At 26.6% G+C, this 22,750-nt stretch overlaps 2 protein-coding genes across 2 annotated transcripts in view; one reads left to right on the forward strand and one right to left on the reverse strand.

Annotated features, from left to right (window-relative positions):
• The first annotated feature begins 1,745 nt into the window (after positions 1-1,745).
• On the forward strand, positions 1,746-8,981 carry LOC106683073 (uncharacterized). The gene is made up of 10 exons (XM_067045572.1): positions 1,746-1,974; positions 2,055-2,162; positions 3,755-3,824; positions 4,671-4,823; positions 5,465-5,600; positions 7,003-7,130; positions 7,444-7,569; positions 8,257-8,421; positions 8,510-8,737; positions 8,819-8,981. The coding sequence occupies exons 1-10, from the start codon at positions 1,963-1,965 to the stop codon at positions 8,938-8,940; spliced, it is 1,248 nt and encodes a 415-aa protein (XP_066901673.1). The 5' UTR covers positions 1,746-1,962; the 3' UTR covers positions 8,941-8,981.
• A 4,556-nt stretch (positions 8,982-13,537) lies between these two features.
• The window catches only part of LOC106683074 (band 7 protein AGAP004871), a 207,038-nt gene continuing 197,825 nt past the window's right edge, over positions 13,538-22,750 (reverse strand). Inside the window, exons 8-9 of the mRNA XM_014424298.2 lie at positions 19,388-19,489; positions 13,538-18,654 (exon numbers count right to left, since the gene is read on the reverse strand). Coding sequence (XP_014279784.1) covers positions 18,556-18,654; positions 19,388-19,489 — 201 coding nt within the window. The 3' untranslated portion in view covers positions 13,538-18,555. The remainder of the gene's footprint in view (positions 18,655-19,387; positions 19,490-22,750) is intronic.

Here is a 22,750-nt window from a genome sequence, read left to right on the forward strand (position 1 = left end):
AATCTTTTACAATAATCTTGTAAACAGTGAGATCATCCACAAAATGAAAAATAAGAGTCGTTTCTTAGTCTTTCAAGGTTATTACTTTTCTTTGAATTCTATGATGAAAGTAAAAATTAACTACAATTATGATGCGATAAAAACTTATTTATTTCCCACCGAGTTTCTCGTTTACTGCTGAAGTGCTAAATAAAAAGTATGAAAGAAGACATAAATTTCTTAAATAACTTTTTGTTATAAGCTGAGAGACTATAAAAGACTGCGGATAAATATTATTCTATTTTCCTTATCCATATATTGATATATACATGTATATAAATATATATAATGGTGCCCTTCCTTTGCCATATGGCATAGTTTTTTTAAATAATACTATTAATAGTTTATTGTTTGTAATTGATTATAGAGGTTCGGGAAGAAAGGTACAGAAATAGCAGAAAAACTACTTAACAGTTAAACGTTTCGTCCAACTTTATAGGGCTTCGTCAGGCACGAATCCCGTTTGATCCAGTAACTGCCAGAATGTAGGCCAGGATGCCAGGTGAAACTATCAGGATTCATGTATGATGGAGCCCTGCAAAGTGGAAAGAAATGTTGTTAATCATTTTTCTGCTATTTTTGTACCTTTCTTGACTGCCTCCCGGATCCTTTTCCTACAAAATAATCATAATTTTTGTTGTATTTATTCTTGAATTCATTACGAAATCTTTTAAACTGAAGACGAAGTAAAATAAATGGAAAAGAAATATCATAATCATGGCTCTCTTAGTGTTCAAAATATGCTCTTGTGATAGTATAGGCTCACAAGGACATACAACTCGAACGGTTATTTTCATAAAAACAATAGTGTTTATTTACCACTACATTTTGGTAATTATTTGTGTTTTGAGTTCAACTATTTATTATTCTAATTTCTCTATTTATTCTGACCATGTTTTTGCAAAATGTCCGACAGCTTATATATTTGACAAAAGAATAAATATCCACATATTTTGATTACTGGACAGTGTTAGGGTACAATATATAATATACAGAAGTGATTTTAATCTGAGATTGCTAATAGATATCGCATTTCATAGGAACGATAGAAAATCATTAATGTTTTCAACTCATATTTTGTTTAAAAAATGTACTATACGTCGTCGGTACAAATAGTTATTTCAAACAGGTTATTTTTGAACCTCGTTTTCTTTTTTTTTATTCTCCCTGATTTTGTTACTCCCTGTTTTTTTTTATTCTCTCTGAACTAATACATTTACCACATACTACAAAGGTATTTATATGTTCGAAACTGTATTTCCCACATCGTTATGGGAAAGGAGGGGGTGTAGTTGTTAGGAAGAGTGTCATCTCTAAGAATTTGAAACCTCCAAAAGTTGCGATTTGAAAACCAACTTTAAATTGCGAAAATTGCGGTACAACAACGTTCAAAAAGGTTATTGTACTTAACGTTTCTTGGAAAATCTTTTTAGACAGAGCAGTTTTCCAAAAATGTTCTGAAAAAGGGCAAATCTCGGGGAATGCTGACCTGACCTTCACTAGATTGGGAATTTTCAGATTGCCCGCCTTTCAATAAGTTGTAGCAATGCTCCTGTGTTTCGATTATCCGTTCCTAAACCTAAATCCTATATTAAATATCTGCTGGTAGAATTGATGAGTTAATTTTATTGACTATACAACTTAATGCTGAATATGATTAATGTTCACATTTATATTTTATCTTCGTATTGCAGTATTTGCATATATCTTCTCAGAATCCGAATTCATACCGACAGTAATCGTTGCGCTACATGACTTTCATACGGACGATCTGTCGTTAGAGACGGAAGCAGGAAGGAGGAACAATGGAGGAAGGAAATTTAATTGTCTTTTCGGATGAGGTGTGGCTGCTTTCCTTCGGGAAAGTGTCACTATATAATGTGACATCTGGTCCTGCTCCTTCTAGTGTGCATCATCTTCCACATGAAGCTCCAGGTAGTGAAAAAGTACTTAAATTTTATTCATTATTTCTCGACGTTGAAAGGTAACACGTTAAGTTTTCGTTTCTTTCGAAGGTTGTCATCAAAGTTACCGGCTTCTTGGCCTACTTCGCCCTTGCTCTCTGGTTGTCCAGCGCGCAAGAACACAACACCAGCCTGCAGCAATCATTTACTCCGATATCAGTGAGTTACTTTATGTAGATCAATATTTATTAAGTATAAATATAATGGAAAAATTTTGAATTGAAAAAGGACGCAATCAGTACTAATTGAAATATTTTAGCCCGACAGCCACTGCTAATATTTGTGATCAATTACATTCCTTTGTAGAATGACAGTATTAAGTATTTATTGCTCTATAACTGCAAACAATTAGAGAATTATAAAATCTAATTCATAACTTGAGAACTTGATTTGAAGCATTAGCGTTTATTTAGCTAAACACGGTTAAACATACATTGAAAAATATCTTTTATGAGCCATATTTGGAATTGTTACAGTATAGTAAACTGTATATACGATTTTCTCAAGAACAATAAAGAAAGAGTTATATTCCAGCTAAAAATAGTTTCCTAGATTTCAGTTATTTTAGATCTCCACGAGTATAAAAAAAATAATTTTTATAGATTATTCCATTTTTCTAACACCATTTTAACTTAATAATAGTGTCAGGTTATGCTCTGAACAAACTAAAAATTTTGGTGGTGATCAGAAGATTTTTTTTATCATACATAATCTTTTGAAATTATAAATTTAATTTGTTGAGTCTTATGAAGAATTTGATTTAAAAAATAATTATAGGAACTTAATCATTTAAAAAAAATCTTAGTAAAATTATTACGAATTTTCTTCATTTAAATTCACTTAAATTCCTTTTTAACCCTTTATTTTTCAAATAAAATTTTTTTTGCTTCCGAAAAGTTTAAAATTCATGATTTTCATTTTATTTTGTTAAAAATAATGTTGGCTCGATTTAATTTTTTTATTAATCTTAAACATTTCTATTTAGATTTTTGCCCCACCAAAAAGGGTCTAGCCGGGATGGTTGCATTTTTTTTAGTGTTATGATCTCCTCATGTGAGATTGTTTTTTTGTCTTTTTCTATACAGGGAGCAGGGTCATGGCCAAAGAAATGACCACTGGGTATATCAAAAGAAATAGAAGGTTACAGAATACCATATTACTTTTAACCTTATACTCCACCTAATTTTAACTTATAATGGAGCCTACTCATTGATTTCCTTTCTTATTTCAAACAATAATCGGAACATAAGATTTTATATTTCATATTTATAGTCTAGATCTGTGGAATTAAATTTTCTATCGAAGATAATTTCATGTTTATAATGAGTTCAAGTTAGATTATCAGATGTTTGGAGAGGAAGTTTGAACTTCTTTCTCTTCTTCATTTATTTATCCTGGTCTAAAACTGTTTTCTGTATTATGAACAAATCATGTAATTTTATTGAGCAGCAATATTCAATGTTTTATTGTATTATACAGATTGGATAAATATCCATCAAGTTTTAATTGTTGATAAGTAAGCTTTGTAAGTAATTTCACCCCTGATATGGAAGAAGTTTTGAATTTTATGAAATGTTTAATTAGTTTTTTTGTTTTGTTTTTTTACTTCATATTATTAAAGTGAATATCTATAAAAAGAGTACAATCCATGCTCAAGATTTAGTCTGATATGTGAATATTTCATTGCTTACTAGGGAATAGAATTATAATATTTTAAAAAGATTTTGTGAAGAATGATTTTTTTTTTTCAGGGAAGAAGACAGTTAAAGCTTAAAAGAAGGAGAGTGAAGCCAGGGACAATCCTTGAAAAAGACTCCAGATGTATGTGCTTTTGACATAGTTTAATCTGTTTTCTTTAATCTGATATGAAAAAATAAATTATAATTATTAATTTTATTACATATTATTTCCAGATGTTTCATTCTGTCAGTTAACAACAGTTCTCACAAATTGATCTTAATTGATTTAATTTTTTTTATACCCTCCTAAAAACAAATTTAGGTTTGTTTAATTATTCATACATATAGCAGATGTAATGATATATGTATACCTGTTTAATTTGTGGATTCCTTGGATTGCATTGAGGAATTTTAAGGATAGTTGCAGGGTCCAATGAAGGTGATATTATGCGGCTTATACCAGTGAATTATTGAAATGGTGAATTACATTTAAATAGTCAATGAACTTAAATTTATTAACTTCAGTATTAATATCAGGATGGAAATTAATACTAGCTCTATTGTGTGCTAAATTCTCTTTATTGTAATCTCACTTACTTCTGTTTCCAGTGAAATGGTTCTGAACTAAAAAGAAAATAATTATATGAATATCTATAAATTAGATTTGGTATGAAGCATATTTGAATAAATAAAAAAATGCATTAATGTTAGTTTAACTATCTTAATAAATCATTAAAATTAGAATGAATGTGGTGGAAATGCTCTTGTAACAATATATACAATTTATGGGATAGATTTATAAGGATAGGTAGTATGTCAAACTTTTTGTCACGTTGTAATCTAGACATACTTTAATTCCACTCTGGCTCATATATGCATATAACGTATGGATAACCAGACTAATTTATTTTTCCTGTTTGTCACGTTTCATCTATTATGTTCAAATGTTACATCATTCATATTAATTATCAACTTGTTAAAATTATAGTCCTTCCAATATTTACAATTGTACAATTTGGGAATGATGGCTGTTTGACAAGCTCGGGAGACAATGGAACTTGTACAACTGAATCAGAATGTACTAGAACAGGAGGTGTTCCAAGCGGGCCTTGTGCCAGAACATTTGGAGTGTGTTGTCTGTGTAAGTGATTCATATTAATATATATAATTTAGCTTAAAATTTATAACACATTACCTATTTAATTTATGTATATTACTACATCAACAAAAGCATCATCTAAAAATATCCATAGTTTTGGAAATTAAACCCAGAACAATTAACTTAAACTTATTTTCAAATTAGAACTTGGAATCATCTATAGTATATGGAATGGTATAATACAAAGGATTACTCTTTGGATATCCTTCATAAAAATATATACAGATTTGAAGAAGTTCAGGGCTTTTAAGGACTTCTTATTTAATATTTTTTATATGTTCCATGCCCTTACAGACATACTAAAAATGTTCTTTGCCGTAGTATATGTATGTAAGTAACATATACATATAATTTTCATGTATACAAAAAAAAAAAAATACAGCTAATATAAAAAAGTTTTGTAGATGCATAAATCATAAGCTTCTTCTAAAATAAAAAGACATTGTAGTCTTAAAAAAATATAATATACAAAGGAGACTGTAATTAAAATAAGGCTGTGAAATTGTACAATGGGTGTTACATATATGTGTGTGTATTTGTAATAACAATATACTTGCTTTAACTCCTAACTTTATCTATTAACATTTTAAATAGAAAAATTGTATTTGAAATTCCTTTTCCAGTTATGGCAACATGCGGGCAGTCTACTAAACAGAATGCTACTTATTTTGTGAATCCGGGGTATCCATCTGCTTTTGATGGGACTGGTTCATGTCAGTTGACTATCCATAAATCTCATCCTGAAGTTTGTCAATACAGGTATGATTTTTAGAAGATATTTATGATTAAAGTTGTTTGAAATTAATATATTTTAGGATTTTAAAAATGTACTTATTCCTGAAATAGAAGTATTTTAAAATTGGGTAGTGAGATTATCAATGATCATCATTAGAATCATTAGAATTAGATTATCAATGATTATGAAAGTATGATTGACTATTGAGGAAATATGAATGATGGTTCGGAATAACACATGCAATAAATATTTTAGTATTTATGTGTTCCGAAATTTTCGCTTTGAACATTCCCTGCTTTGTGCCAGGGAAACAAGGAGTTAGAATAATATAACAAAATAAAGTAATAAATATTAAATTATAAAGAGAATATACCAAACAAAAAATAGAATACATTAATATAAAGTAATAAAAATTTTATAAATCTTGGTCTTATAGTTATGAAATACATACAATACATCATATAAAACATTCTATGAAAATATAAACATAATTATAAAATAATTAGTACAGATACATGTACATAGTGATAAAAAAGTGTTTTTTCTTACCACACCTATCGTAATTTTTATGAATAGATAAACTTATCCTTTAAATAGCAAATATTATTTCTAAGCGAGTTATTTTTTATCTTTTTTAATCAATTATAATACTGACACCAAGATTACTTTACTAGGGGTAGTTTTAGCAGAGTTCCACATTGAAATGTCAATTATTCTTAGATAATCACCAAAAAATGCAGTTTTACCATCTTTAATCAGGATCTTTTCTTGAACATTGTAAATACTTTGCTTTAAGCTTTAATAAAGCCATATGATTCACAAACTTTTTTGATAAAAAAAATTATTTTTAGATCACTTTTTGTTTAGATTAATGTAAATTTATAGTTTAATAAAGCATCGTAAAACTCTATGGTGAGAAAGGATTAAAGAGCCATAAAATTATAAGCCTCTTTATTACTATTTATTGTTTGTTATTTATGAATCTTTCTTTGAGGCAAGAAACTTTGATTAATAGAATTCTTGAGAAAAGACAACTGGTTTTTGTTAGGATATTGAGGGTTCATTGAAATAAGATTTTATTTGAAAATTAATATCAAGAAAGCTATGATATTAAGTGTGTGTCAGCTTCAGAAATTTACCAAAGAGTATTTATTGCCTGTGATGGTAATGAAGATATAAACAATTAAAACATTAAACTTTAATTTTTGAAAAATTTCTATTACTAAATAACATCAAATTTAAAGAATGACCCTTAACATTATAAACAAACAAAAATCTGCATGAATAAATGAATGGCTTGTATAAACACACCACTTTAAAAGTAATAAAATGTTGTATAACATAAATCTTTTATATTTTATTGGTGAGGATTGTTCAATTTCGTTATTAGATTTAATGAATTTTGAATACAATTTATTGTTTTAGGATCGACTTTGATCAGTTTGTTCTTGCTGCACCAGAACCTGTTAATAATGTCTGTAATAATGATCAATTTATTGTGTCTGGAGGCAATCCAATCCCTAGTATTTGTGGTGTCAATAATGGAAATCATAGTAAGTTCACTGGATACTATATTTTTTAATGGCTTTTTTAAATGATATTAACGTTATTATTTGGTTTCAACTTATTGATATTTTTACTCAACTTAATAAAAACATTGGCCTCTTATTTATTTTTTGTAACACTTTAAATTATTGTCTAATAATTTTGTACACTAGTTTATTAATCAAAAACAGCTTTCTATTATTTGTTAAACTATCTATAAATATTTAGCAGTAATTTGAGAATGGCCTAAAGTAAAATAAAATGTTATTTTGGAGAATAATATTTTGTGTTTAAAACTTAGATTACTTTTCTTTTTTACAGTGTATGTAAATGCAGGATCTGGTGTAAACAGCCCTATTACATTGACTGTAGTCACTAGTGGTCCTTCTTTTGGAAGGATGTGGAAGATGAAAATATCTCAAATTCCTTGTAACTCTATTTATAGAGGTAAAATTGTTTCAAGATTATTGATGAAAAAACTAAATAATTAGATCAATTTTTAGTATACAATCTTAATTTATTACACATTATATTACCTTTTTTTTAAATGTCATTGTTATAATTTTGTTTCAGACCCTGGTAATTTGACTTTTTGTGGTTTCTGGGTACTTAGCATAGTTTTAAAAAATAAATGTTTTCAGTTACAAAGCCATTTTGACTTATACTACTATTACTATCTCTTATGATTAAAGATATCCATTTTGATATTAGAATTAATCATGCCTAACTATTACCACCTTAATCAACCAAATTACCTTAAAATAATATATATTGATTTTTTTAATAATTTGTTGGAAAAAATATATACATATATATTAACATCATCAGTTTAGATGCTTGGTGAAAAACAGAAGAATTTTACCCAAGTGTGCCAAAAATATATTTTTTATTCTAATCATTATTTATTACATATACTCAACAAATTTAGTACGGCTTTATAATTTCTTACCTTAACGAATCATTATTCAGTATACTATGATAATTCTGAAAAATGGAAACCTTTTTAGAGGTGAAGTATTTTAGTGAAACTGCTAACATTTTTGCTATATATTATTAGGTTTTAATGGTATATTTTACAGTTTTTTAACATACAAAATTCTGATTTGTGTTTATAATGTATAAGTTTGGTTTCAGCTGAAGAAGGTTGTCTTCAATACTATACTGGAGTATCTGGTCAGGTTAAATCATTCAATTACGATCCTGTGAGTGGACTCCAACTTTCAAATCAAGATTATAGTGCCTGTATAAGAGTAGAAAGAAATTTTTGTGGCATACAGTACACAGCATGCTCAGACACCAGTAAGTCATTGATAATTTATAAGTCAATGATACAAGGTTTCTCTATGTATTTTATGAAATATCTACATTCAGATTTTTCTTAATTTAGCCAACAACCGATCTCATGCTTTCGCTATTAGTGGAGACACAAGTGGTCAAAGCCCTGTAACATCAATGGTAGGAGGCATGGGACCAAGTTCCTGTGCAAATGATTGGATTATTATACCATGTGCTACAAATGTTGGGCGTCCTCCAACTTCTCCACCAACGTGTGTTGATAGAATTTGTGGAGGAACTTTCAGCAGTGAAGTTTCAACAACAGAAGCAACAGTTTACAGTAATTAACAATTTTGTTTATTAATGATTTGAGTATGCCTTTTGGATAAGAGCTACATCCAATAACTTTTTTTTTTTTTAGGTACTGTCAAGCCATTCAGGATTGTGGTGCATACTGACAATGTTGAAGCTCCAACTGATGTTGGAAACACAGGGTTTTGCTTGAATTATGTTCAACAGCCATGTACAACAAGAATGAACTAAATCTCATGCTGAAAGTTGTAATCAAGAGAATCTTTTTTCTGTTAAACTATTATTCCTAGTTATTTATTACTGAATTATATTGTTGAAAGGTTTGCTGTCTGCAAAACCTTTATTAATCTTTTTAATAAAGCTTTATGATAAAGAATTCAATTTCATCAAAACAATTTAAAATGATAAATATTGAAGGAAAAACAAAAAAAAAAAGTGGCAAATCGATCTAGATACTAAAACAATGAAATTTAAACTGTAAGAAATTTATACATTTATTAATAATATAATGCTTTTATTTAAAGTTACTTACATCATATTTTCTTTTTTTTTTTTTGTTTATTTTTGTTTTGATTCATCCTATTACTTGGGAAGAAAATTTACTTCATTATTGTTTTATGATAATGGTGATAATGATAATTATGGTATCTAAACATGATTTATAATGTTCTATTTTGTGTAAATAAGAGATAGATCATAGAAACTAAAATCTTGATTGTTAATTATATGCAGCAACAAAATATATTGTTTATGAATTGTATAGGTGCTTCTTATTCCTCAGGTCTATATGCAAGTAAAGCAAATTACTAGTGTATTACAGTTATTTGTTTATTTATAAATGTTATAAGTTATTTAAATAATAAAGTATTTTATTTTTCCCTGAAATGTTTTTTTATTTACATACATATTTTACTGACCTCTTTATTTTTTCAGTAATTTTACATTCTACCTAATTTGAGCAAAATTTATTATATTCAAGCATAAAGTTTATTGTCACTTATAATGTGATACCTTTTAAGTCTGAAAAAAAAAAACAGCTTCTGTTGTTGAAACTTCACTGTTGAAAGTTCCTTTGCAAATTCTATCAAGACATGGATTATTATTTTTTTTAGTGATATTGAATGTTTTTGGACTAGGGTTAAGTTAGGACCCAACACTCCAGTAGTCACATGTCCACTGAGAGATAATATAAGTCGATTTTTTATCATCGGCCATCAAGATTTTGATACTAATGTCTATCAAATATTCATTGCCTGTCTTGTTTATAGAAGGGTGAAATTTCTCCAATGCATTTATCATCTCTTGAGGTAACCTTTTTTTTTTTTTTACTGTTTCTCCAGTCCAGACGAAGAAATATATGAACTAAACAAACTAATAATTGGTGTTAGTGGGAAAAGAACATTATCAGATCAGTTAATCAGTTGTACAACTAGTTATTTCTTTTCTTTTCCTTTTTTTTGTTTAATTTCTTTTCAACATTATTACTAATTAGTTTGATTTCAAAAGAAAAATTTATTTGGTTTAGATTTATATTCAGTTTTTTAGATCTTGTTCATTAATGATCTTTTGTTTTCATTGTATAAATCTTAAATATAATTCTCTCATTTTAAATTTAGATTATTAATGTAATTTTACATTTTCCTTTCTTTTATTTTCTTCTAATAATTGTTTTTTTCTAAAACATTATTATTTATTTATTTTTTTTATTTTAACATTATTGTAAAATACTTAACACTGTAAAATACTTAAAACTGTTAAAACACTATTATTATTACTATTTTACAATTATTTATGTTATAATGTCTTTTATAACATCACTTACTCCAGCAAGTGGACTAAATCTGGAATCACACGCAACTACTTTTATATGTTAAGCAATATTTTTATATAATTTTTAATGTGATTAGGGGAGTAGAAAAGAAACCCTTGAATATCACATTTAAACCCCACAAATTATACAACTGTTCATTTAATTGTACGACTCATTTCTCAAGTTGTATAATTGTAATTTAATGGGTTCTCCATCAGTTAAAATACATTTTGTACAACCAATTTTTATTATTCCACCTTATATGTAAAATAAAATATTATACGATGACCTTCACTGAAACCTTTTTTATATAAAAGAGAGAGGATATATTTTGATTCCTCTGTGATTCTATTTAAAATTATCTTTTGGTTTTTTACTACTTTGGAAAAAAAAAAATATTACATAGTGATCATTAAAAGCTATTTTATACATTAGAGAGATTATTGTTTTTAATTTACACCTTTTAATAACCTTAGATCCAAAAAAAATTTTTTTTACACTATGCATTGGATGATAAGTTTCCTTAATTTTGCTTATTATTTACATTTCTTATTGTTTCTTTTCTAGAAACTACATTTTCTCAAGCTTATCTAAAATTTATAGTGTGGATATATTTGGAAAATATTATCAAAATTAGTACAGCTTAAAAAAATAAAAAAAATAATGCTTATAAATGGTTTGAAAAAAAAATAAAATAAACGGTTCACAGATCCATATTTCAATCATTTAGATTTCTAAAAAAAATGTCTAAATATCTTGGTACATCTTAATTTTTTCCAAATGCAAAGTTTTTTCATTTAATTTATTTTTAATATTAAAAAAAAAGTCAGGTTGCTGATAAACAGGTGAAAGCCTAATCGATGTTATGCTGGCAGCTCAATAATAAATTTATGAAAGGAAAAAATGAATAACACAATCCTAAATTGAAGAATTACAAAAATAGTCAAAGAAAAAAAAAATATCAGGAATATTTAAACCAAAATGAAAAGATCTTCCTATCAGCTTTATGGGTAAGAAACACTTGAGTGGCATTTTCAGCCATAAGCATTAGGAGATGATTGAAATAGATAAGCATAGTTGAAGGCAAAATTTCACTGTAAATACTGGTATGAGATAGAAGGAGCTCAAGAGGTCTTCCTCGCAAAATGCACTGATGAGTATTTTTTAGAGAACTGATAAGGTGCTCAATGATACTAATTGCCATGTGTTTTTTATTGCCAATGTTTTATTGAAAATTACTGGCTCAGCTAACTATAAATAAATTTTAATTACAATAATTTAAATTTTGATTAAGTCTGAAAAGTATTGTGAGATAAAAACAGAAACAGCCATGACAATGAGATAGTATTTAATTTATTTTAGACTACATTGTTGAGTGAAAATTTATTTTTTATTACATTTAATGATTTTGATTACATATTTAGACATAAAGTAATTAAGATGGACTAGATAAGATGGATGTCTGAAATGTTGTCCAAAAGATTTAAATAAAGGGAAAAGAAGTAGTAAGTCTTTTTATTTTTTTTATTTATTATTAAGAACACACATCACAACATTTACAAGAATATTTATTCATTTGATAATTAACATTTTCAGGTTCCTTGATTGTGAAACAGATTTGTCAAAAGTTGGTAATTATTTTTAATTTTTTGATTTTAAGTTAAAAAAATTTGAGTAATACAAGATATATAGCTCAGCAAGAGATAGCTCAACAATGAATAGTGTTGAAAAAAAAAATAATCATGACAAATGAAATTAATTACTAGTTACTTTACCATTTGTATATTTATATAATCCAAACGAAGATACTTGTCTGTCTGATTTTTACTTTATCATTAAACAGAAGTTAACTCTATCATAAAAAGAATATTTATTGGTCAAATAACAAATAGTAAAAATTATTTTTTACTATATTATAGTTGTATGACTTCAATCTTTTGGCATACCTGTTATACAATGATAAATATCCCATTCTTTTCTCAAAAGAACAGGATATTTTTTCAATAAAATTATTTAATATCTGTATAGTTCCATGCATTTAATAAAGAAAAAGTATTAAGGAATTTTCTTGAAAACTTTTACATTATTAATGGTCATAAAATTCTTAAATGATTTATTTATATAGTTTTAATGATGTTTTCATAACCTTATAAAGGGTTAAAACATTAATTAAGATTAAGTGCATTAACTTCTAAAGGAGTTATGATACAATTCATCATATTTAATTGAAAAAAATTCATTACTAAAAGTCATTCATAACTCTCAATTATAATGTCTTATTACATTAAAAATAATAACACATAATACAAATAAATATATTACAATAAAATTTGAGATTAGAAAAAAAAGGAATTCCAACTTCTATAACACTTTTTTTTTTTACTTTTTTAAATTGATTTTTTACCATGTATAATTTATAAACAAAAAAATTTATTTTAAAATTTCAATTAGGATTTTTTTATACTATGGAAAATATCAATTCCAGTTATTGCAGTAGTTGACACCAAATTGGTTGGTCCCCCATTTTTAACATAAATAATACAAACAAATAATTGAATTCTAAGTAAAAAAATAATAAATATAAGTAGTATTCTATTTTTTCCCTTCTATTTAAGTAGAAAATAAAAATATGAAGCCAAATAAATAAATTAATTATATTAAAAATCTTTAACCAAACATTTAATAACATTTAGTTTTTTAGTTGTAATCTTATTTGTAATGTTTTATCAATTCTCCCCCATTATAATATACATTTAGATTAAAATAATCTACAATAGAGCCTTGATTAAACATGTATTGTAATTACCTCGGATGAGCAAATTCTTAAATAACACAGCTAAAGATTAATAGTGAATCAAGAAATTATAATGAACAACAAATGAATTATGAAAGATTCAGTATCATTGTATTGCCATGTTAAATACAACTGAGCTACATTAATCAAGAAATATAAATAATGCATCATATAAGTGAACATACTTTTGAAATACCAAAGAATTAATCATTTTTGAAAAGTCCTTAACAGTGTTTTATTATACTACCTTCCTTCTTGCCCAACATATTAGGCATAAATGTATACACTAGAAAGATATGGCAACATATCCTTTTATTAAAATTTTCTTCTTCATTTGGAAAATGATGAAAAAATCCTTGAGCTTTAGATGGAAAAATCCATAAAAGTATTCCAGATAAGAGACTGCCTTTAGTTGGTTTCCTGATTTTTGTTTTTTTAGCAAATCCCAAATTTTATTTTTTTCTTTTATTTAGGTTTGCATGATACAGAAACTCACTCAATTGAAGCTTGGTTGTTTCAAGACTCTACTGTGCCTCATTTATAAGGGTTTGAAGTATATTTTTCTCATCTTCATATATATTTTGAAATCACCATAAGGTCCATTATTTATATTGTAAATATTCTTCTTCTCAATTATCTTAGGTTAAAAAATCATGACCTGTTTTCGAAGTATAAGGGTGTATGCTTCCAGGGTAAAAGTACTTTAAATAATATTAAAGATCTGAAACTTTTTTTTTTACATAAAATGGCAAGTTAAATGTATCTTAAAGTGAGAAAAGTAATTCTAGCCATTGAACACTATTTAGACTACTTTAAAATAAATATTCAATATCAAGACGCAACAACATGCAAAAGTTAATAGTTATTTAATATAGCCTTCATTGGCAATTTACAATAATTTGAATGATTCATAATTATTTTTTTTTACCTTATTGATAATTAACAGGAATTTAGATTATTAACACCAATAATAAATTAAAACATATAAATGTCAATTATATATGTTTTCAGTAAGATATCAGGGTAAGAAATCTAGATGCTCATATTTAATGATAGGAATCTAAATTCAGTTTCAACCACACCAATATTAATGAGTTATTTTACATCTAAATATATTTGATAATAATAAATGAGTGTGTTTGTAACATAGCTTTTGGTTACTCTTATCTTAAGGTTATGATATTATTTAATTGTTATACATTAAGTCACCATCCCTTAAATATATACGAAATTCAAAAATAACAATAGTGAGTATATCAATATATCTATAAAGTCAGTATTCATAAATAAGTGTCTAATCAGTTTGAGTGGGCGTTAAGAAAAAAACAAATTCAAAATGTAATAGAAATAAATGTAGTTTAAAATGTACATTGATCAAGTGAATCCTTATGTTAGTTAATATTTTTGTTTTCTTTACTAAGTTTTTTTTTTTTACTTTAGTTGTATAAAAATAAAAGTTGCTCAGTTAGATTTGTTAATTTGCTGGACTTATTATTAAATTGGCTTATATGAGATATTCCATAGAAACCAATAACATTTGAATCTAAAAGGATTCCTACAAGCCAGCATTTTTCTTAACATCTTACACACCAAAATTTTTAATTTGTAAATTAAAGAAATAAACCTAAATTAGATGGCTTTATGATCATAGTAAATTAACTCTAATGACAAACATAAATTTTCAAAGTAAATTGTACTCATGCTAAAAGGTATGATATTATTAGTGACATAATTATATTTAATTAAATTTTACAGCGATCATTATCTTTTTCATTATTGTAAAAAAAAAGAAAGAAAACAAGGAATTCTTTTAGACAAATTGAAAGACTGTTGCAAGCAATACCAATGTTGGCGTAATCTCAATAACTCTAACATCAAACATCAGTGCAAAATACAAATTGAGCTTTATGTAATTACAGAAATTATAAATCAACTATATACAGATCAGATTTTAAACAATGAAACATTTAGTATCATTGAATAAACTGATTAAAATTATATATATTTACTTATTTATAAATACTTTTTACAATTATTAAGATATCTCGTATGTGAACTTGCTCCGTGCAACTTCCATTACACACATACTTATATAATATATAATTTTACCACTGAACTAGTTACATATTCTGTTCTTATTAATATTAGTTCATAATATATAATCTTTTTTTTTTGGATAATAAAGTAATAATATATGTAAGTGTATTCATTTTGCAAAATAAATATCATATTGTGAATATAATGTTGAAACCAAAGATTATCAGAAGTTCTATGCTAGTTTCCTAAAGTTTTTTCACAAAACATTTATACACCTAAATGTGTACATTAAATAGTTACAAAGTTACATAATTTAAAGCTCGGAACCTGTATATGTGTATCTTATTGACAATAAGTACCTACTTTACATAAAGTTACCTTAAGAGTTAATGAAAATGACAAATATATAATCAAACACTACTTTTAATGATTAAACAAAAATTCATATAATAATAATCTCAGATTAATATGCTATTCTAATAATAATTATAATATTATAGATATTATTTTATAAATTTGAATAAATATTTGTAAGATAATCTATTTATTCTTTTTTTGTAAATTATTTTCTTGCTCAAAAGTAAACTATTTTCTTATGATTAACTGTTGCTAACATAGCAATAAAGGATTTAGATATCTTTCTCAGAGTAATAAAAAGGCTAATGAACTTAAGTAGTGATGGAGTCGTACTTAAGGTAGACACAGAAGCCTCAGAAATCAACATAATCAATTTTTATGATCATAGCTTTCTTTTCATATTTTCTTACCAAAATATCCATATTTGTCCTAGCCAAGTGTAAACAAATATTAACCCCAATTTAATTTTTTTTTTTATATACTATTGTTTCCTGTTGGCAAGTTCAATGCTATAATTCGTTCAGTTTAAAAATGTATCCTAGTACTCCCATAAATTAAACACTTGCAATAGTTAGAAAAGGCTTGTGAAGTCTACTAAAGAAAAAAAAAACTTTTTTTTTATGAATCTAAAACATATGGTTCTTTTTCATGGATAAAATTTATATCAGAATCGGTGGTGGAGGGGGAGGGAGATGATATGAGTTAAAAAAAGAAAACAAATAGTGAATCAATCATCACAACAGAATCAACTTAAGTCATTAGTTCACAGAAATGGCATTACGACCATGGAATAAAATCTAGATTGACACAACAGATAGTAGTGTTTGGTTGATATAACATTGGGCAATTTTTAAAATGCCCAGTAATTATACATATAAACGCATTTAGTATATATGTTTTTTGCATAATACACATATTTTCTTGTCTAGTACACCAGTTCCCTATGTGGGAGCCGCGACACGCTGGGGTGTCCCAAGCCTATACCAGGGATGTTACAAGCGAACACCAATTTCTCAAAATTTAATGAAAAAAATTTTTTTTAACCCTAGAAGGGTGCCCTGGCCAAAAAAGTTTGGGAACCACTAGTATAGTTAAGGTATTGATGTAATTGTTTCAGTTATCCAGAATTCTTACTATAAATGTCTGGTTGTTTGCCAGATTAGTGATAATATACAGTATTTTTCATAAATACAAGTCACTGTATATCTCATATTGAAATTAAGTGCATTTTATTTATTTGTACTTAATAAATTTAATGAATATTAAAAAATATTACCTACTACAATATATTACATAATTTTCTTTTGGAAATTTTGATTTGAAGATACTATAATAGCACACCATTCTATCCTATAGTGTTAATAAATTTATGAAATATATCATATATCTAATAAATGTTAATAATGTTAGCCTATTTATGGGTCTTTTACCATTGAAAGTGCTTTGGAAACAAATGATTAGATATTTTTTCATAAAGTAAAAAATTCACATTTGTTCAAAGGTCTAAAAATTTGATTTAGAAAAGTTACTATCACACCCCAAGCTTTCTCTTCTCTGATTTATCGTAGTATTTAGTTTGAGTTCATACTCAAGCTAGTTAAATATTTCCCTTCTAATATATTTTAGAGGGTCATCAATACATGATTCTAGTTTGTAATTTATATTCCATTTAATTAAGGGAATATTTAATTATGTTATTTTAGCATTGGAAATATTTTAAAAGTGTATTTTTTCAATTTAAAACAATAATAGAAAACTTAGTAATCATGGTAACTTACAAATTTAATGACATCTTTGTGATTATAGTTGAAGTGCAGTTAGAATGCTCAAAGTAAAAATGTATTATCTGTCATACTCTTTGTCATGACTGACCTCAGAATGTTCTTTAGCCTCAAACAATTAAAGTTAATTTAGAATGGACATTGAGACACATTATTTTGTATTTTATTGTTTTTCCACACCCTTAACCATTATCTTATAGATTTAATAAATGTAACACATAAAGTAAAATTCAAATGAAAATATTGATTAATTTGATTTAATTACAGTTTATTATTAATATTTTTAACATACACCAGCATTTGATTTAGCTAAAAAAAAAAAAAATCCAGTTCCTGCATCATGTGTTACAGGACTATAATATTTTTTTATGATGAAGGAATCAACTGATATAAAATCTATTAAAATAACGTCCCCTACAACAGTCAAGAGCACACCAACACAAAACCGAATAAAACAAATAAAATTTAACTATTCTTCCCATCAATTCTTCTCAACTACCATAACTACAAAGACAGTATATTGTTGTGATATATAATATAATGTAACAAAAGATAAAGCAAAAAAGTAGTAAGTTATAGTTCTATTAGATAAAAGTGAATTAATATACACCGTGGAAAGCATTGAAAAAGCTAATTAAAATTAAAATTATTAAATAAAATTTTTATTTTTAACAACAATATTAACAGTGAATAATAAAATTTACGAGTAAAAAGCAGATTTTAATATTTAAAATAATTATTTCACATCAATTGCTTTACATTTATTTCAGTTGATTTCTAGTATAATGAAAAACTTACTGAGTGCTTTTTTTTTTCCCTGTTCTTAGAACGTATTAGTGATAATATGATAAATCATTAGTTTTGATATTAAAAAAGTGTTTAATTTAGTGCAAGTCAAGAATGAACTCTCTTAAAATTATGTATAACTCATGTTGAAATAGAAACATGTTCAATTGAGTAAAATAATACAAGATTTAATCATAATATGCAGTTTTTGTGAAAAAAAATATAATTTTCTGACTATAAAAGTGAAACTCTCATAAATAGAATATTGCCAGCCTAACTGACTAAAATGCTTCTCTTGCTTTCATGAAGTATGTTAGCATATCAATCGGGAGAGGAAATACAATGGTTGAATTCTTCTCAGCAGAAATGGTATTGAGTGTCTGAAAAAAAGCATAAAACAAACAACTAAATCAGAATTGTGACAAAGAGGCTTATTATTATTTGCTTTTAGTAGGAAAGTTCCATGTAAATTTATGAATTTATTTCCATAATTTAATGTCACAAATGTATTTCTATAATATGTATATGCATAAGTTTAAAATAATAACTATGTATTTTTTTTTCATAATATCTTATTTATTTAATTAGGTGTCAAAAAAGACAACAGATTTTAAACGACAAACAAAAAAATATTGAATAACTTTAATTTTGTTCAAATAATGGATGGTTCATTCACAAATCAAACTAAAATACAGATGATGAATAAAAAAATATTTGTCATCTGTCATCTGACTAATTTTTTTTTTTTTAATATTGTATTAATCTGACTAAAAATCTTAGGGTTACAAATCTTAATGATATGTTCGCGAAATATTAATTTCACACAAGTTATTTTGACAGTGTGAGGTTAATTTCAAAGATAATTTAACAAGAATTATTGAGGAATTGAGAGATAAACATGAAAATATTATTTTGATTAAAATAGATTATTCATATAAAGGATTATACACAAGGGAATACAGAAAAAAGTTCCATTAATATATTAGTACATTCTGTTTTGATAATACGATTATTGTAAGAAAAGTAGACGATTAATTATATTTATGAATAATAAACTCAAATAAAATATTCCTACAACTTCATGACAACAAATCATAAACAACTTTTATATACCTGCAGATATCTTAGCTGAAGAGCAGCAGGAGAATCTCCAATAACTTCAGAAGCTTCTCGTAGAGCACGACTTGCTTTTTGTTCACCTTCTGCAGCAATAACCTAAAAAATGTGATAGTTAATACTTTGGTTCTATCAGTAACAGTAATGTTAAATCATATTAATTTAACAGAACGAGATATATAAACATATATATATTACATGAGATAAAATATGTTATAAGCATTACTTGTTATAAGTCTGTCTTCAAAATACCAAAAAAAACACTTCTTTTTAAAGATAGAAAAATACAGCTATGCTGTAAACTGACATCTAACTTCAAACACATTTAAATAAATACAAAAATATTTATGTTTAATGATAACAAAAAATATCCTTTAAAATATTTTCTGAAATAATTAGTATATTCAAATATTAATAATAAAAAAAATTGTAACTGTTATAACAGTTATATCAAATTTATCATCATAAATGTAAAATTTCTTCTTTAGGAATAGATAGGATCAAAGAAAAATAAGCTTAATATTTTTCGAGGGGGCCGAATTCCTTCTTTGTCTAAGATTCCCTCAATTTCTACTTACATCCTTAAATATACGTATCCATATAATTTATATATTGATATAAAGGCCTTTTTATATATAAATTAATTATATATAAAAATGATTTGTTGTTGATGATGGGTTGTTATATGTCAGAGTTTTTGAGGGAATCCTTTGCTGTGGGAATTTCCTGTTTTCTTGAATATGATGTATCAAAAAGTATTCCAGGTTACCTATTAAAGAGAGGATCATATAACAATTATCATAGAGATTATAATCAGTTAATTACTCCATTTATCTCCCACTAGGCAAATACAAATTTGTAATATACTCATATCAGTTAATTTTATGACAATATAATCCACTTTTTCAAAGATAACAATTGGCATATAGAATCCCTCCGGACTTTACAATAAAACAAAATAAGTATGCCATCCAACATCAATGGTTTTTCTCTGAGAAGGAGGGGACAATTTTTTAAAGATATAATACTAAAGCCACCATATCATCCCAGAATGATCTGTACTTATTTGTGTTTGTGACGTTTTCAGCACTCTTGCTTTTTCTTCTAATGAACCGAATGACCGGTTATTGTGATCACTTAGATAAATTTTGACATATCAAAAACTTAATTTTATAAATATTAAATTAATACTCGAACTAACCATAATTTTGAAATCATTTATATGCCTAAGAACATTTTGAATTCATAAAATCAATTTCACTTTCATAATTTTGGGTAAAATAATTTCAGCAACTACATTTTTGCATTTCTTAAGATAGAATACAACACCTACCAGCTCAGCTAAATATCTAGTATTAAGAGGATGAAGAAATACATTTACATTATGAGTAATATTTCCAAGATTTTATTTCATGAAATGCCTAAAAAAAAAATAATGATGTTGAGAATACAAGATTCTAAAATGCCACAATCTGTTAATATTTAAATTATCGAAAAGAGTTTTGCAAGAGTCTTTTATAACTTATTAATGATTGCAAATTATAGTATTAAAAAGTAGATGTTATTTGCGAACATAAAGTTTTCCCCGCGGTTCAGCTTCATGTTTGGAGTCAAAATTAAACGCAATAAAGGTTTGTGAAAATATGGACGTGGACCTACAACTTTTTGCTATGGTATTTTTATATTAAATCATTTTACAGCATAAATTAATGGAAGGTTCCTGAAACATTAAAAGTCAGTTTCGATCTATACACAGAGTCTTAGAGGCTCCATGAAAATACTGCCACACCTGTTTTTTTTTTTTCAGAAGTTTTGAGAATTTCGAAATGAAACATGATAGGATTGATTATAGGAAGTTTTTTTTTTCATGGTGGAGTTGACATAATAATCTATTCTGGCTCCGTATCTAAATCAATCTCCAATGGAAAGAGGTATTTTCAATGAAGGATTCTAGTAGAAAATTTAGTTTTATGTTTCCAATCCTATGCATCCTAAAGGCGTAAATCACCACAGACCTCTGACAATTATTCATGGTTTTTGCTTGTGATAGTGTAGGAAATAAAAAACATGTGAACAAAATAGTGTCAGAATCCATTAGAGAATTTTCCATTAGAGGGGAGCATTATAATTGAAGCATGACTCCTCCAAATGAAATCATGATGACCGATTCGTACCGGAAATTCTTTTTTTCTTTACGTTTGTTCGATTTGCTACAAATTGTAAAAAAAACTGTTTGCTTTTTCTTGGTGATTTACCATAACGTGTAGGGTCGGAAATACTGTTTGAATGAAACATTATTAAATTTAGATTTTCAACGAGAATCTTTAATTGAAAACACCCCTTTTTATTGGTGAAAAGTCCAGAGTTAATTTTGTGCGAGATCAAGTGGAAGAGGTTACGAAGTTAACTTTACTACAAAAAGAAACTTTATTAACTATAACCAAGACCTAGCAAATTTCATTTTTAAATTTTCAAAACACTAAAAAAAAAAAACAGTTTTAATCATATCTTGACGCACCCTATATAGTAAGTATATATATATTTCCTAGGCAATATCAACAGCCATGTGGATTTACGGAATGTCAGGAGTCCTCTAGAAAACTCGGTAGATTACGAGTAAAGTTCCAGCCGAACAGTAAATTTTCCACGAATTTCTGTTCACTACAAGTAGGATTCCATGCTAACCCAGTGGGTATTCCTCAATATCTATAAAGTGTGTACCTGATGTTTGACCGTAACTGCCACCCTGTCTCAGGCAGTAGGGAAGGTAATATTTCAACTTAAATGTCGGTTTCAATCATGGTTATATTCCACCCCCTTCCAAATTCCCTCTGAATTAAACATTTTGGGACTTCCCTGTCTTGTCGATTATTATTTTATTAATATACAGCCTTATTTGCAAATAAAATTAATTTAATTTAAGTATTTAGTATTGAAATTCCTTACTTTTGAAAATTCCGTTTTCTGTATTTTTTAATATTAAAAAGGAACATAATAAATTCAACTTCGTAATTATCATATGATTGTGATGCGTCAGAAATAAATTCCCCTTTTGGAAATTCAGATCGGAAAATTTCATTTGTATTAGTTTAGGAGAAAAAAGGAAAAAACATTTTTTGATTTTTTACGATCAATATTAAAGTGTTCTTGTGAAAAACCTTTCTGTTTAAGGTAAGACAGTTTATTTTTATATATTTTTTTTTATGAATGTATACTGAACGAAGTAGATTGACATTCCATATGTAGGTCCTTTTGGATTCTTATTATGACCTAAAGCAGTTATAATCTTCTGTTTTAAAAAATTAAAGTTATATAAAAAATTGTTGAAAACAGATAGATTCTCTGTAGGCATTTTATATA

Source organism: Halyomorpha halys, unplaced genomic scaffold, assembly GCF_000696795.3.
Source record: "Halyomorpha halys isolate HHAL.00 unplaced genomic scaffold, Hhal_1.1 Scaffold462.1, whole genome shotgun sequence".
NCBI lineage: Eukaryota > Metazoa > Arthropoda > Insecta > Hemiptera > Pentatomidae > Halyomorpha > Halyomorpha halys.

What these genes read in the sequence shown, in the direction of transcription:
- LOC106683073 (XM_067045572.1), top strand. An exon ending in CCTGAAGTTTGTCAATACAG is followed by an intron (nt 5,601 to 7,002) that starts GTATGATTTTTA and finishes TTATTGTTTTAG; the next exon opens with GATCGACTTTGATCAGTTTG. An exon ending in AACAGAAGCAACAGTTTACA is followed by an intron (nt 8,738 to 8,818) that starts GTAATTAACAAT and finishes TTTTTTTTTTAG; the next exon opens with GTACTGTCAAGCCATTCAGG.